The sequence below is a fragment of the Dipodomys merriami genome, unplaced genomic scaffold, assembly GCF_024711535.1.
Source record: "Dipodomys merriami isolate MVZ:Mamm:240054 unplaced genomic scaffold, mDipMer1.0.p SCAF_336, whole genome shotgun sequence".
Classification (NCBI taxonomy): Eukaryota; Metazoa; Chordata; class Mammalia; order Rodentia; family Heteromyidae; genus Dipodomys; species Dipodomys merriami.
Genome location: NW_027204893.1, coordinates 1066953 through 1081099, shown reverse-complemented (window position 1 = coordinate 1081099; position 14147 = coordinate 1066953). Strand labels below are relative to the sequence as shown.

The following is a 14147-nucleotide window of genomic DNA, read 5'->3' as shown; positions in this document are numbered from 1 at the left end:
TTTTCTGGAACTTTTTTTCATCCTGCTTCCTTCAAGTCAGCTGAGCAGCAGCTTTGTTTGTAATCTTGGAGCCTGGGATTTTGCATCCTTGTATTAAGTCATTGATTTGTGCCTCGAAGACAGTTATCAAAGTCTGTCTTTCAAAGCGTTAGTGAGAAGAGTCAGACCCAGATGTAACTGTATGATTATAGGCAAATTATTTTTGCTGCTCTGAGACTGTTGATATATAAATGAGCATACTATCATTTGTTCAACAACTATTTATTGGTATGGGGATATGGTGACAATAGAGTTCGGTTTTCTAGTATGTTTAAGACCCTAGATTTAATCCTCAAAACTACAAAAGATAGAAACTGTTTACTGATCATGTGCTGTGTGCTTGCTTTTTTGTTGTTAGTGATAAACATAGTTCCTGCTTTTAAGGGAGATAAGTAACAAAACGTCACATGGAAGAATGTTGTTACACATCCATGCAGTTAAGTGCTGAGCCTGTTTGGTCTCATTGCATGTCTCCGATGATCGTCTATGTAATATGAAGCAAGCACCCTCATCATGTAATCATACTATATACAAGATAGCCAGGAAGATTGTATGAATTAATGGGCATAAGAAAAACTCAAATGCTGGTTGCTGAAAATATTTGAATCAATATCTTTTTTTTCTTTTTGGTGGTATTTGAGTTTGAAGTCAGGACCTCAGACTTTCTAGACAGGCACTCTACCACTTGAGCAACTCTTCCAGCTCTTTTTGCATTGGTTATTTTTGAGATTAAGGTCTCAATTTATGTCCAGGCCAGTCTGGAGTGTGTTCCTTCTATTTGTGTTTCCCTGTATTGCAGGGATGCAACCAGTGACCATTTTGGTCATTGGTTGAAATGGAGTTTCACAAATTTCTTTATTCCTGGACTAGCCTATCTCTGCCTCTCTGAGATACAGGTTTCAGCCAGTGCACCAGGCACAAATCTGTGTTGTGATCTGCATGTTAAAGCTGCTTTTGACCTTTATTGATTTTATTCTCAACAGCTGTTGTTTCCTTCCAAGTCTATTTACCTGTTCTATGTCTTTGAAGATGCTGACTGTGAAGGAGATAGCCAGGAAGAGAGTGGGCTGGATGACCAAAAGGTGCCCCCATTTGTGCCTCCTCCTGGATACATGATGTATACTGTGCTTCCTGATGGTTCTCCTGTTCCTCAGGGGATAGCTTTGTATGCACCACCTCCTTCCTTGCCAAACAACAGCCAGCCTCTCACTCCTGGAACTGTTGTTTATGGCCCGCCTCCAGCAGGGGCCCCCATTGTGTATGGACCTCCTCCCCCAAACTTCTCTATCCCCCTCATCCCCATGAGCGTGCTGCATTGCAATGTCCCGGAGCACCATAACTTAGTAAGTAAAACAATATCTCTGTCCACACTGCTTCCAAGGGTGCCAGAGAAGGGGGTATGGTAATGACTTGACTATTTATGAATGGGTTATATCGCAAAAGTGATTCTTAACAATAATGCTTGCAATCTAGATATTAACCATTTTTCGTGTTTTTCTATTTACAAGTATTAATGTATACATATATTCATGTACCTATAATGTATACACATATATAGCTATTCACACATATATACATGCATATCTGTACATACATATAAACAATGTTCAGCAAGTTTTGCTGGAAATTATCTTTGGATAGTGGGATCTGTTGATTACTATCAGTTTATTTTCATAGTTATTGTTGTACACACCATTTTGAGTTGTTTTCCTAATTAATGTTGCAAGCATACCTTCATGGTTATACAAACATAACTATAAAACTTTTATTTGTAGGTCCTATATTTATGTATAAATTTGTACCATTTGATACCTTTTTGTGGGCTAGATCCAAGAAATTATTGCATCCCAGTCACCAGATAGATTTCTAACTTTTTGCCTCAAGCAATAAAAGTACATTCCAAATGCTTCTTTCAGACTCTGAACTCCGAGAGTCTTTGTTTTTCCTCCCCTCCCTAAGCATATTGAGGGAAAGATAAAGGCTTAGATACTGTAGTTGATCACATCATTGTGCCGTTTTAATAGGTCAAACTAAAAATTTCAAAAGGCATGAATACATTTACATTATTATCAGAGGTCATTCGTATTCTTTTGTGGGTCTTTTAATGTTTTCTTTGGGGGGGGGCATTGCTAATGTTTTAACTCAGGGCCCTGTGCTTGTGAAGCTACCACTTGAGCTATACCTCTAACCCTAATTTTTTTAGATCTTATGAATTTTTCTGCCCAGGATGGTCTCCAACCATAATCCTTCGCTCAGCCTCCCAATTACAGGTGTGAGCTGACACCCTGCCGCCCTGTAGGTTTTCGATGCACATTGTAATTCCTAGCAGTATATCTGTTCAGCATCTATTGATAATATCTTAAGTGGTTCTTTTACTCTCCTAAATTGCACGCTGCTTTTATATAGTTTTCCAGCTATGCTTTTATATCTCCCTGCATTTTGCACATACTATTTTTTTGAGCCGGGGGCCCATTCATTCTTCATTGCCCAGGCAAATTGCCTGGGCAGCCATCTCAGACAACTAACTCTCAAGTATCCAAAGGAGGAAGAGTCCTCAACTTGTCTCTTCACTAAGACACTGAATTCTTGGAGATGGATTATCTAATACAAAGGGCTTGGTAAATGAAGCCAGTTGCACTAATAGAACTGTAAAGTTTTGTTAGTTCACATCTATGGTGTGTGAAAAACTAGACTTGATTTTTCTTTAATTGACTTAATTTTTCTTCATATAGAAGTCTTAAAATCTACCACCAGTTTTTAGATCATTTACACCACTTTAACCAGTTACTTGAAATTCCTTTGTCAGGAAAGGGGAGATAGTCTCTGATGTTTCAGTACTACATTACTGTTTTGTTTTGTTTTGTTTTTTTCCTTCAGGAAAATGAGGTTTCTAGATTAGAAGATATAATGGAGCGTTTAAACTCAGAGCAAGGAGAAGAAGAGTGGCTACGAGCATCTAAGCATCAGTCTGAGAAAGAAGAGGAGGAGCTGCATCATAATATTAATGATCTTTTGCAAGAGAAGAAAGAGTTAGAACTTGAAGTAGAAGAATTGCATGGAACCATCCCAAAACATCAACAGCGAAAGTAATTATGCTTTTATAAATCATATAATTCTGTAGCTTACATTTTTATTCATTAAGATAGTCTTTGAGGTAATAGAAATGCTTTAGATCTGAACTGCTCAAAACAGTAGCTGCTAGTCATGTGTGCCTATGGAGCACTTGAAATGTGGCTGCTATTGCAACTCAGGAACAAAATTTAAATTAATTTAGTAGCCACATGGTGACTATCATTTTGGGCGGTTCAAGTTTTAAATCCTCTCAGGAAGTAATCCATATCAGCCCCTGTAGTCCTACGCAGAGATTAACGTAGTCTCCCTCACTAGCTACCCTAGCAGAAAATAGGGCAGGGCTTTCAACCTCTCACTCTCCCAGGCATCCATTTGACCTCCTTTGACTGTGCATACAAAGAGCTCTCCATGGGTCCCTTACTGTCATTTCCAGAGCTGCTGCCTTTCATCAGTTGCATTCTAGATCACTGTCATGGTTTCCATACTGTCCTCCCATGACTTAATGCTTTCTCTCCACTCTCTTGTGACACATTGGGACTCAGCAAAATATAAATATACAGCCCCTCCATATTCTTAACCCTGCCTACCTTTATTAGCTCCTTTCCCCACTGTGCATAGTCTGAGCCACTTGCTTTCCTGTAGTCTCCCTGAGCACATTGCCCCTTGTATATGTTGGCCTAAAATTGAGCTTCTGGCTGAAATGCCTGCCCCACTACCTGCATAACTCCTCCTTAACTGTCAAAACATAGGTGAGGGATATCTTTTACACCAAACCTTTTTCTTCTCAGGTACCCATATCATTTGTTGTTACATTTAAAAGGAGAAACAACTCCATCATATATTTTACTGCTAAGAGTTTATTGCCAGTAGTATTCTGTATTTAGTAAAAAAGGTCAACTTAGACTTCACATTTAACCTGAGGTAGCTGCCTCTCTTGTCTAATCTCAAATAAAATTAGGAAATTGTCGTGCATCTTCTAAGTTGTTAGGCTACAAGTGTGCATACTATACATTTAAAATCTTTCAATGTTTCTGTAACTTTTTAGGGACTTCATTGATGGAAATATTGAGAGTCTTATAACTGATCTAGAAATAGAAAAATCACTCAAACACCATGAAGATATTGTAGATGAAATTGAGTGTTTAGAGAAGACCCTTCTGAAGCGTCGTGCAGAACTCAGGGAGGCTGACCATCTCCTGGAAGAGGCTGAGAGTGAACTTTTATGCATGAAAGAGAAGGTGTGTCCTGTTGTGGGTTTGGGCATGAGTTCGTTGTGACACAGCGTTGTTGAAGGTCTCCAAAGAGAACAGGTGATAAAATCACACCTGTTCATCAGACCAGCTGGGTTTTAGGCTGGACTCTGGTAGTTAAACCCTGTGAGAATTTGGGAAAGTGACTTAAGGCATCAGGTGTTGCTCTCCTTATAAGTTCAGGCAAGGGATAATATAGGTGGTTCAACATAAAGTAAGTAGAATAGTATGTCTAAAGCTTCTGAGTTAATTTATTTCTAGCATATCCCAATTCCTTATCCTTGAGTCCATACTTTTTAAAATTATTTTGGAGGGAGGGACTCTGCAATCTTTTTTTTGAAATTTTATGCATACATGAGTGTGTTAGTGTAGTGCACATGCATGCTGGTCCTGGAGCTTCAATTCAGGGATTGGGTACTGGCCGTGAGATCTACCATTTGAGCCACAGCTCCACTTCTGGCTTTTTGGTGGTTATTTGGGGATAAGGGTCTCATGGATTTTCTTGCCCAGGCTGACTTTGAACTGTGATCCTCAGATCTCAGCCTCCTGAGTAGCTAAGAGTGTAAGCATTAGCCACCAGTACTTTTCTGCAGACTGTGTCTTATAAACAGACTCTTATAAAGGTATAAAAATAAAATTAGGAAATCACTCTGCATCTTTTAGTTGTTATGGTACAAATGTGTATACTGTCTACATTTAAAATCTTTTATTAATGTTTATGTAACTATTTAGGGACTTCATTGATGGAAATGTTGAGTAGACCTCATAAATAATGCTTTTCTTCAAATTAGAGATGGAGATAATGACAAAATATTTTTAGTTCCTGGGCAGTGGATTTCTGTTAGTTTAAATATATCCAAGTTAAAATGATAAAAAAGAAATAGGAATTTTTAAGGTATTTCAGGTGAGACTTCTTTTTGTTAGACCTGGGGCTTGAACTCTGGGCTTGGGTACTGTCTCTAAGCCTCTTTGTCCTCAAGGCTATCACTCTACCACTTGAGCTGCAGTGCTACTTCTGGCTTTTTCTGAATAATTTATTAGAGATAAGAGTCTCAAAGACTTTTCTGCCCAGGCTGGCTTTGAACTGCAATCCTCAGATCGCAGCCTCCTGAGTAGCTAGTATTACAGTTGTGAGCCACCAGTACCTGGCTTTCATATAGGTCTGTTACTTGCATGGAATACTGAGATAGCATTTTTTTTTAATACTAAGTAATTGTACATTCTTTAGACCATAACACAAAAGGAAATTAGGGAGGAAAAGGAGCCTCCCTTTACAGAGCTCTTACTATTGTTCCTTTATAAATACCATTTTATTTAACCTTTGTGGTAATCCTATACCTCAGTTTATAAATGTAGCTCAGAGAAGCTCATTAGCTGTGTGTCTAGATTTACGCAACTGAAGTTCTACCTCTCTAAAAGCTTTTTCAGTTAGGCAAGAACTCCAGGATGAAGCTAGAATTCCCAGGAACTTCTATTTTTACATTTTTATTTCAACTTGGATCTACTTAATAGAAATTGATTGCTCGTTTATTTATTTATTTATTTATTTATTGGTCAGTCATGGCCTGAACTCTGGGCCTGGGCGCTGTCCCTTGGCTCTTCAGCTCAAGGCTAGCACTCTACCACTTGAGCCTCAACGCCACTTCCGGGTTTTTTTTTTTTTTCTGTTATGTGGTGCTGAGGAATCAAACCCAGGGCCTTATTCATGCAAGGCAAGCGCTCTACCACTGAGCCACCTTCCCAGCCCTGCTCAGTTATTTTTAAAGAATTGAAATTGAGTGCTTTCAGTTTTTTTTTTTTTAATCTGTGAATGATGGCTTTACTAATAGAAAAAGTCTTCATCTCTTTTCCAGATGAACAGTCCCATTAGGTCACATGTTAGATTCTGTGACAGAAAATAGGTGTTGTTAGAACTAGAGAAAAAATTTACTACTGGTAGCTAAAAGGCAGTAAGATGACTGGTACCAGGCTAAGGTAGTAAGTAAACCAAGGTTTCATCCTTCCCGTCAGCCCCCCAAAATGACTCAGAAGACAGCTTAGTAAGGAGAGGAAGTAGCTGCACTTGGTAAGGAATGTGCCAGACATGTTAAAGCCTGATAAAGACTAAAAGTTACTTAGTGCTATGACCCTCTGGTGTATGTAGTGAGTTTGTCTATTGCTTACTGATGAACTGATGGAAGCCAGCTATTTGAAGAGGGAAGACATGAAGTGGCTAGCTCTAGACTTACCAGCTTCTTGTGTCCAAGAGCTATTCAGTGGGCAGATTTAACATGCAGACACCTCTTTGGTAGAACTGCAGAGCTTGCTTCAGTTTTGTGGCTGAAGATGAGTCAGTGCCCAACCAAGTGCAAATCAAGTTCTGTTTTCAGACTTTATGATATTGTTATAAGTCTTTTATTATAGCCAGAAGAAGAAACCAGGATGATTTTTTTTTTTTTTTTTTTTTTTTTTTTTTTTTTTTTTGGTGTCCGGTTGTGGGGCCTGAACTCTGGGCCTGGGTGCTGTCCCTCAGCTCTTCAGCTCAAGGCTAGCGCTCTACCACTTGAGCCACAGCGCCACTTCTGGCTTTTTTCTTTTTGCTTATGTGGTGCTGAGGAATCGAACCCAGGGCCTCATGCATGCAAGGCAAGCACTCTACCACTGAGCCACCTTCCCAGCCCCACTAGGATGATTTTTAAGTAGTTTTTTTTGCCAAATATTGTATAAGAAGACTTTGAAATATGTGAAAGGAATTTCATATTTGCATTTCTTTTTTTTGCTGGTCGTGGGGCCTGAACTCTGGGTCTGGGCACTGTCCCTCAGCTCTTCAGCTCAAAGCTAGTGTCTACCACTTGAGCCACAGCGCCACTTCTGTTTTTTTCTGCTTAGGTGGTGCTGAGAAATCGAACCCAGGACCTTATGCATACATGGCAAGCACTTTACCACTGAGCTACCTTCCCAGCCCCATCATATTTGCATTTCTTTACCTTAATTAAATCACATGAGTTTTCACTTAACCTGACAGTATAATAGAATATAGCAAGATCTCTGTATTGACAGAAGTTTGGTAAAATCATGTCATGCTCACTAAATTGGTAGTGCTGGTGCAGTCAAATAACAATACTATAAATTTCCTCAAAACAAAAAGATCATCTACAGTTTCATCATCTAAATGATTAGGGTTTTGGGTTAGGATGTTTCATTTTGTTTTGTTTGTGCTGAGACTGAGGCTTGAACTGAGAGATTCACACTCTTACTTGGCTTTTTTTTCTGTTGTTCAAGGCTAGCATTCTACCACTTCAACCACAGCTCCACTTCCAGCTTTTTGCTGGTAATTGGAGATAAGAGTCTCATGGATTTTTCTGCTCAGACTGGCTTCAAACTCTAATCCTCATAGCTCAGCCTCCTGAATAGATAGGATTATAACCATGAACTGCCAGCACCCAGCTTGGCAGTTTGCTTAGGTGTTCTGTCTTAGTTGACATGTTTTATAGTTGTTTCCACAGTGCTTATACCATTTTAAATTTATTTTGCTTAACTAAACGTAATATATGAAACTTTTTGCACGTTTCTGTGTTGTCATCTTTTTTTTTTTTTTTTCTTTTTTTGTTGGTCGTGGGGCTCTGGGCCTGGGTGCTGTCCCTCAGCTCTTCAGCTCAAGGCTAGCATTCTACCACTTGAGCCACAGCACCACTTCTGGATTTTTGGAGGTTAATTGGAGATAAAAGTCTCATGGACTTTCCTGCCCAGGCTGGCTTTGAACCACGATCCTCAGATCTCAGCCTCCTGAGTAGCTAGGATTACAGGCGGAAGCCACTGGGGCCTGGCCTGTCATCTTACTTTAAAAGTTAGACTGTATTCTGTTGTGTTAATGTACTACCGTCGATTTAATCTTTTTGTTTTTCAGGGTTCAAGCTGTTTCAGTACATATTTATATATTAGTTCTTAGATTTTGAATTACATTCTAAGCTTTGGGGAGTCAAAATGAATATCCATACATTGATTTCTATGTCTTTGAATATTGTCTTATTGTTTCAAGGAGTTGTTTATAGATTCCAGTAGCTATGAGAATTTATTTTCCTTTGATTCTTTTCCAGACAAAAAATGCTGTTGAAAAGTTCACTGATGCCAAAAGAAAGTTACTACAAACTGAGTCTGATGCTGAGGAGTTAGAAAGGCGAGCTCAGGAAACTGCCGTGAACCTTGTGAAAGCGGATCAGCAGCTAAGGTGGGTGGAATCCATAAGGCACAGAGGGAGGTGTGTGTGGTGAGATGAATGAGAGCTTTGTCCCTCTGAGGAAAATGGATGCTTTATGATAAATACTGTGTGTTAAGTGTAAGGGGACAGGGGGAAATAATGTGATATGTTTTAGGTTGCTCCAGGCTGATACCATGAATTTGGAACAGCACAAAATCAAACAGGAAGAAATTTTGAAAGAAATAAACAAAGTAGTAGCAGAAAAAGATGAAGACTTCCAGTGTTTAAATGAGAAGAGGGAAAAACTGACAGAAGAGTAAGTATGGCCTTTGTCAGGCTCCACAGGGCTCTTGTTGGAGGGTAGCTATGGGTTCCATCTACATTAGGGATGGCTCAAATACTACTGGTGCTTTTTTTTGTTTTGTTTTGTTTTTGTTTTTTTCGTCAGTCGTGGGGCCTGAACTCTGGGCCTGGGCACTGTACCTCAGCTCTTTAGCTGAAGGCTAGCACTCTACCCCTGGAGCGTAAGCCCCACTTCAGGCTTTTTCTGCTTATGTGGCGCTGAGGAATTGAACCCAGGGCCTCATGCATGCAAGGCAAGCACTCTACCACCAAGCCACCTTCCCAGCCCCACCACTGGTGCTTTGTAGGCTTCAGAACCTGCAAAGAGACATTGAGGAAGCAGAACGCAATGAAGATGAACACCTGCAGGTCCTTAAGGAATCTGAGATACTCCTTCAGAGCAAGAGAGCTGAGCTGGAGAATCTGAAAAGCCAGGTATGGCAGTAGACTCCGGGAAAAGACAGTTCATACAACTTCAAAACCTTCTTTTAAGTTTTGTGACTATAAAAGTAATATATATTTGATTGTAGAAAAGATTGGAAAATAAAAATGATAAAGACTAAATGAGGCCCTGGTCACTTTCATCTTTCCATTTTCAGGTGGCAAGTCAGCAGCAAGAAATGACTGTCTTGGACAGGCAGTTAGGGCATAAGAAGGAGGAGCTGATACTACTCCAAGAAAGCCTAGTCCAAGCAAAAACTGACCTCCAGGAAGCCCTGAGTCTAGGAGAAACTGAAGTAGCTGAAAAGTGTGATCATATTAGGGTATGTTTTTCAGTAGATTTTCTTCAGAGTCCTACAATAGTGCTCTGGATTTATTTTGAGACATTTTCATTTGTTCTCCCCAAGTAAAATAAAAATTCCTGAAATCTTACATCATCTTTTTTTTTTTTTTTTTTTAATTCAGTCGTGGGGCTTGAACTCTGGGCCTGGGCACTGTCCCTCAGCTCTTCACCTCAAGATGAGTGCTCTACCACTTGAACCACAGTGCTACTTCTGGTTTTCTGGTGGTTTATTGGAGATAAGAGTTTCACGGACTTTCCTGCCCGGGCTGGCTTTGAACTGTGATCCTCAGATCTCAGCCTCCTGAGTAGCTAGGATTACAGACATTAGCCACTGGTGCCTGGCTTACCCCATCTTTAACACCCTTGTGGTCTGTGTTGTGTAATGCTGAGACTGTCATGAGGAGCTCCTTCCATACTTTTTCTTGATAGGCCCATGGTGCCCCTGTGTTTTGTCTTTTTAATTCTATTTGTTGTTCAAGAATTCCCTTTCTGCCCTGTCACCAAACAGATCCACCTGTTTTTAATGACCTAGCTATAGGCCACCTCCTCTAATAAGACTTCCCTAAAGCCTTCATTGCTCTGAAGGGAGTCTTCCTGAGTTTTGTAGCTCTTGACATGTTCCTTAGCATCTTAATCTTTCATGATTGTGTTTATGTTCCCTGCCTTACAGAAAGTACTAAACACCTTGAGGTTAGCAACCATGTCTGAAGCATCCTCATTGGTTCTGCCACACATTGCTTTTGCATGTGATAAATGTTATCTGTACATTTAAATTAAGATATTATTTTCTTTTTTGTATACTAATACAAAGTACAGTAGTATTCTTGACATAAAAGGCAAAAAAATGATCTTGTTTCTAAATTATAATTTTTATGAAACAGCAATAATATCTGATTTTAAAGGAATTTCTATTCATAATTTCATGAGAATGACTTTTAAACACAGGAAGTAAAATCGCTTTTGGAAGAACTGAGTTTTCAGAAAGGAGAACTGAATGTCCACATCAGTGAAAAAAAAGCTCAGCTTGCACTTATAAAGCAGGAAATTGAAAAAGAGGAACAAAATCTTCAGGGAATTTTACGGCAGATGTCTAAACATAAAACTGGTAAGTTTAAATGAAAAAAACTGTAGAAAGGTTAAAGGTTGGAAATAATTAAATACAATTTACAGCAAAAAACAAATGACCAAATGACCTTCTTTTAAAGTTTAACCTAAACAGTAGTAAGCAAGGAAAAGAAGATTATAAAATCAATCTAATATTTCCTGCCATTCAGTTTGACAAAGTTTATTTTAAAGCAAAACAGTCGTAGTCTTGGCTAACCCAAAGTATGCCGATGCAGGGGCATTTATGGGTTGAATTTAAAATTAGAACAATTTCAGGATTCTTAAAATTTACACCTGCTGGGCTGGGAAAGTGGCTCAGTGGTAGAGTGCTTGCCTTGCATGCATGAGGCCCTGGGTTCGATTCCTCAGCACCACATAAGCAGAAAAAGCCAGAAGTGGCGCTGTGGCTCAAGTGGTTGAGCGCTAGCCTTGAGCTGAAGAGCTGAGGGACAGCGCCCAGGCCCAGTATTCAGGCCCCACGACCGACAAAAAAAATAATAAAATAGGGGCTGGGAAGGTGGCTTAGTGGTAGAGCGCTTGCCTTGCATGCCTGAGGCCCTGGGTTCAATTCCTCAGCACCACATAAGAAAAGAGGAAAAAGCCCGGAAGTGGTGCCTTGGCTCAACTGGTAGAGCGCTAGCCTTGAGCTGAAGAGCTGAGGGACAGTGCCCAGGCCCAGAGTTCAGGCCCCATGACCGGACCCAAAATAAATAAATAAATAAAGTAAAAATAATAAAATAAAATTCACACCTGCTGACCCAGAGAGCCCATCTCTACTTATCCAGATAGGGCAAAACTTTATGTAAGATTTGAATTTACAAGATTGCAAAACAGGTCCAGGGTAAAAGCCTTATGTTTAACCTTTAATGACATGCAAAAATACTCATGTGAAAGCTGAAAAAAAATAGATACAAATTGAATATGGAGTGCAGTCTAGTTATTTTATAGTGTGTACATGTGCACTGTTGAAAGGAAGCACTTCACTGCTATTGCAGTAATCGTCACCTTTGGCTGTTGGGGTGATGATGTATTTTCATTTCTTCCATCTTGCACATTTTTTGTATTTCCAAGATTTTCTACAAGGGAGCAAATACTTTTATAATCAGAAGAAACTTCATACTTATATATCTGAATTTCAAAGCGAAAAATACTGTTATATATATCTCAGTCTATATTTTAAAACTTGTTTCTAACTTAATGAATTTTTATTTATATAAAAAGTGTTTGGTTCTTTCTTTTCTTTTCTTTTCTTTTTTTTTCTTTTCTTCTTTTCTTTTCTTTTCTTTTGTATTGATTGTGGGGTTTGAACCCTGGGCCTGGGAGCTGTCCCTCAGTTCTTCAGCTCAAGGCAAGCACTCTACCACTTGAGCCACAGCACCACTTCCAGTTTTCTGGTGGTTAATTGGAGATAAGAGTTTCGTGGGCTTTCCTTCCCAGGCTGGCTTTGAACCACAATTCTCAGCTCTCAGCCTCCTGAGTAGCTAGGATTACAGGTGTGAGCCACTGGTGCCCAGCTGGTTCATTCTTTTATGTGGAAGTCAATGCTTTTGTTAAATCCTGCTGAATATTTTTGTTGAAATAGGTTTTAACAATACTGTGTTGTGTGTGTGTCTGTGTGTCTGTGTATGTGTAAGTATATGCCAGTCCTGGAGCTTGACTCAGGGCCTGGGTACTATCCTGAGCATTTTTATTTAATGCCCATGCTCTATCACCTGAGCCACAGCTCCACTTTGGCTTTTTGGTGATGAGAGATAAGACTTTTTCATAGATCTTCCTACCTGGGCTGGCTTTGAACTGCAATCCTGAGATCTCAGCCTCCTGAGTAGCTACCACTATAAATGTGAGCCATCGGCACCCAACATTTAACAAAACTTTTACAGAGTTTTTCCCCATTAAAATAGAATCAACACCACTTATTCAGCTCACAAAATTTTTGATTATCTTTTGTTTCTGTGTCTATTAACAATGTTATTTTCTGGTCCCTTTTGTAAATGTTTCTAAGTTCATTTCATAGTGCTTGACTATGCTTTGTTTCTGTTTTAATAGAACTAAATAATATTCTAGATATACTGCAACTTGAAAACAATGAGGTGCAAAGTTTGAAGTTACAACATGACCAAAAGGTGTTGGAGTTGGAGAAGATCCAGGTTGACGTGCTGGAGGTAATGACTAGAGGCATTGTCCTCTTAGTGAATGACAGATTTTCTCTTTGGGATATTTAAGCACTCTTTTATCTAATTTAGGAGAAGCTGGAGTTGGAGAATTTGCAGCAGACTGCCCAACAACAGAAAGAGGAAATAGAGTGGCAGAAACAGTTGCTTGAGCGGGACAGGTGGGAAACAGAAAGAATGACTGCTGAGATCCAGGCATTACAGTCATGTGTTGACTGTTTGAGCAAAGAAAAGGAAGATCTCCAAGAGAAATATGACAGCTGGGAAAAGAAGTTGTCTCAAACCAAAAGGTTAGAGCAAGAACAAAAATAACTTATAGTATCACTTTAGAATTTACAACATAGGAAAGAACTTGGCATCATAATTCTCTAATGAATATTTTTGGTGTTTCCTGCTTTGTTCCCCCTCAAAATTTTTTAACCTGTTTCTGTTTTTGTGTTCTTTGTGTGTGTGTGTGTGTGTGTGTTCCAGTCCTGGGCACTGTCCCTGAGCTTTTTTGTTCAAGGCTAGTGCTTTACCACTTGAGCCAAAGCTCTGACTTTTTTTGGTGGCTAATTAGCAATCAGAGTCTTATAAACTTTCCTGCCTTGGGCTGGCTTCAAACCACAGTCCTCAGATCTTAGCCTCCTGAAGAGCTAAGATTACAGGCATGAGCCATTGGTGCCTAGCTCTGTTGTGATTTTTAAATGAAATAATACATGGTAGAAATAATCAATTATAGTCAAAATCAAAATAGGCTTTTTTGGTAGACAGTGACATGTTCATTCTAAAATTCATGTGGAAATAAAAAGGACCTAAAATAGAGTTTAGAATTTGGTATAAATAGAATTTATACAAAAATAAGTTTTAAAAAATAATAAAAGTTTAAGGCTAACTCTATGCTATATAGGTTATTTAGATTTCATACTAGTCAAAATTATGGTTTAGCATAGACTTTTATCAGTACAACAGATTAGATAGATCTAAACAGAATATACATTAATGTTCACAGCAGCTTTGTAAATTAATGTTTGTAGCCTGGTAAATGGATAAACAAAATATAGTATGTCTATACTGTGCAATAAGACTTAGCAGTAAAAAGGGAATGAAGGATTGATATATACATTAACATGGGTAGATGTCAAGGTAACTGTGCTGAGTGAAAAGAAGCCAAACTAGGTATTGGTGGCTTACACCTGTAATCCTAGCTACTCTCGGGGCTGAGATCT

The 14147-nt window shown here is 39.1% G+C and overlaps 1 protein-coding gene across 6 annotated transcripts in view; it reads left to right on the top strand.

Annotated features, from left to right (window-relative positions):
* The window catches only part of LOC138803181 (centriolin-like), an 86627-nt gene that overhangs the window by 55649 nt on the left and 16831 nt on the right, over positions 1–14147 (top strand). For 5 of the 6 annotated variants that reach the window (XM_069987031.1, XM_069987030.1, XM_069987029.1 and 2 more), the window contains 10 exons: positions 1069–1382; positions 2917–3125; positions 4157–4349; positions 8438–8568; positions 8714–8854; positions 9189–9315; positions 9480–9644; positions 10610–10769; positions 12815–12930; positions 13012–13229. In XM_069987031.1, coding sequence (XP_069843132.1) covers positions 1069–1382; positions 2917–3125; positions 4157–4349; positions 8438–8568; positions 8714–8854; positions 9189–9315; positions 9480–9644; positions 10610–10769; positions 12815–12930; positions 13012–13229 — 1774 coding nt within the window. The remainder of the gene's footprint in view (positions 1–1068; positions 1383–2916; positions 3126–4156; positions 4350–8437; positions 8569–8713; positions 8855–9188; positions 9316–9479; positions 9645–10609; positions 10770–12814; positions 12931–13011; positions 13230–14147) is intronic. The other variant, XM_069987032.1, reaches the window with a different exon arrangement.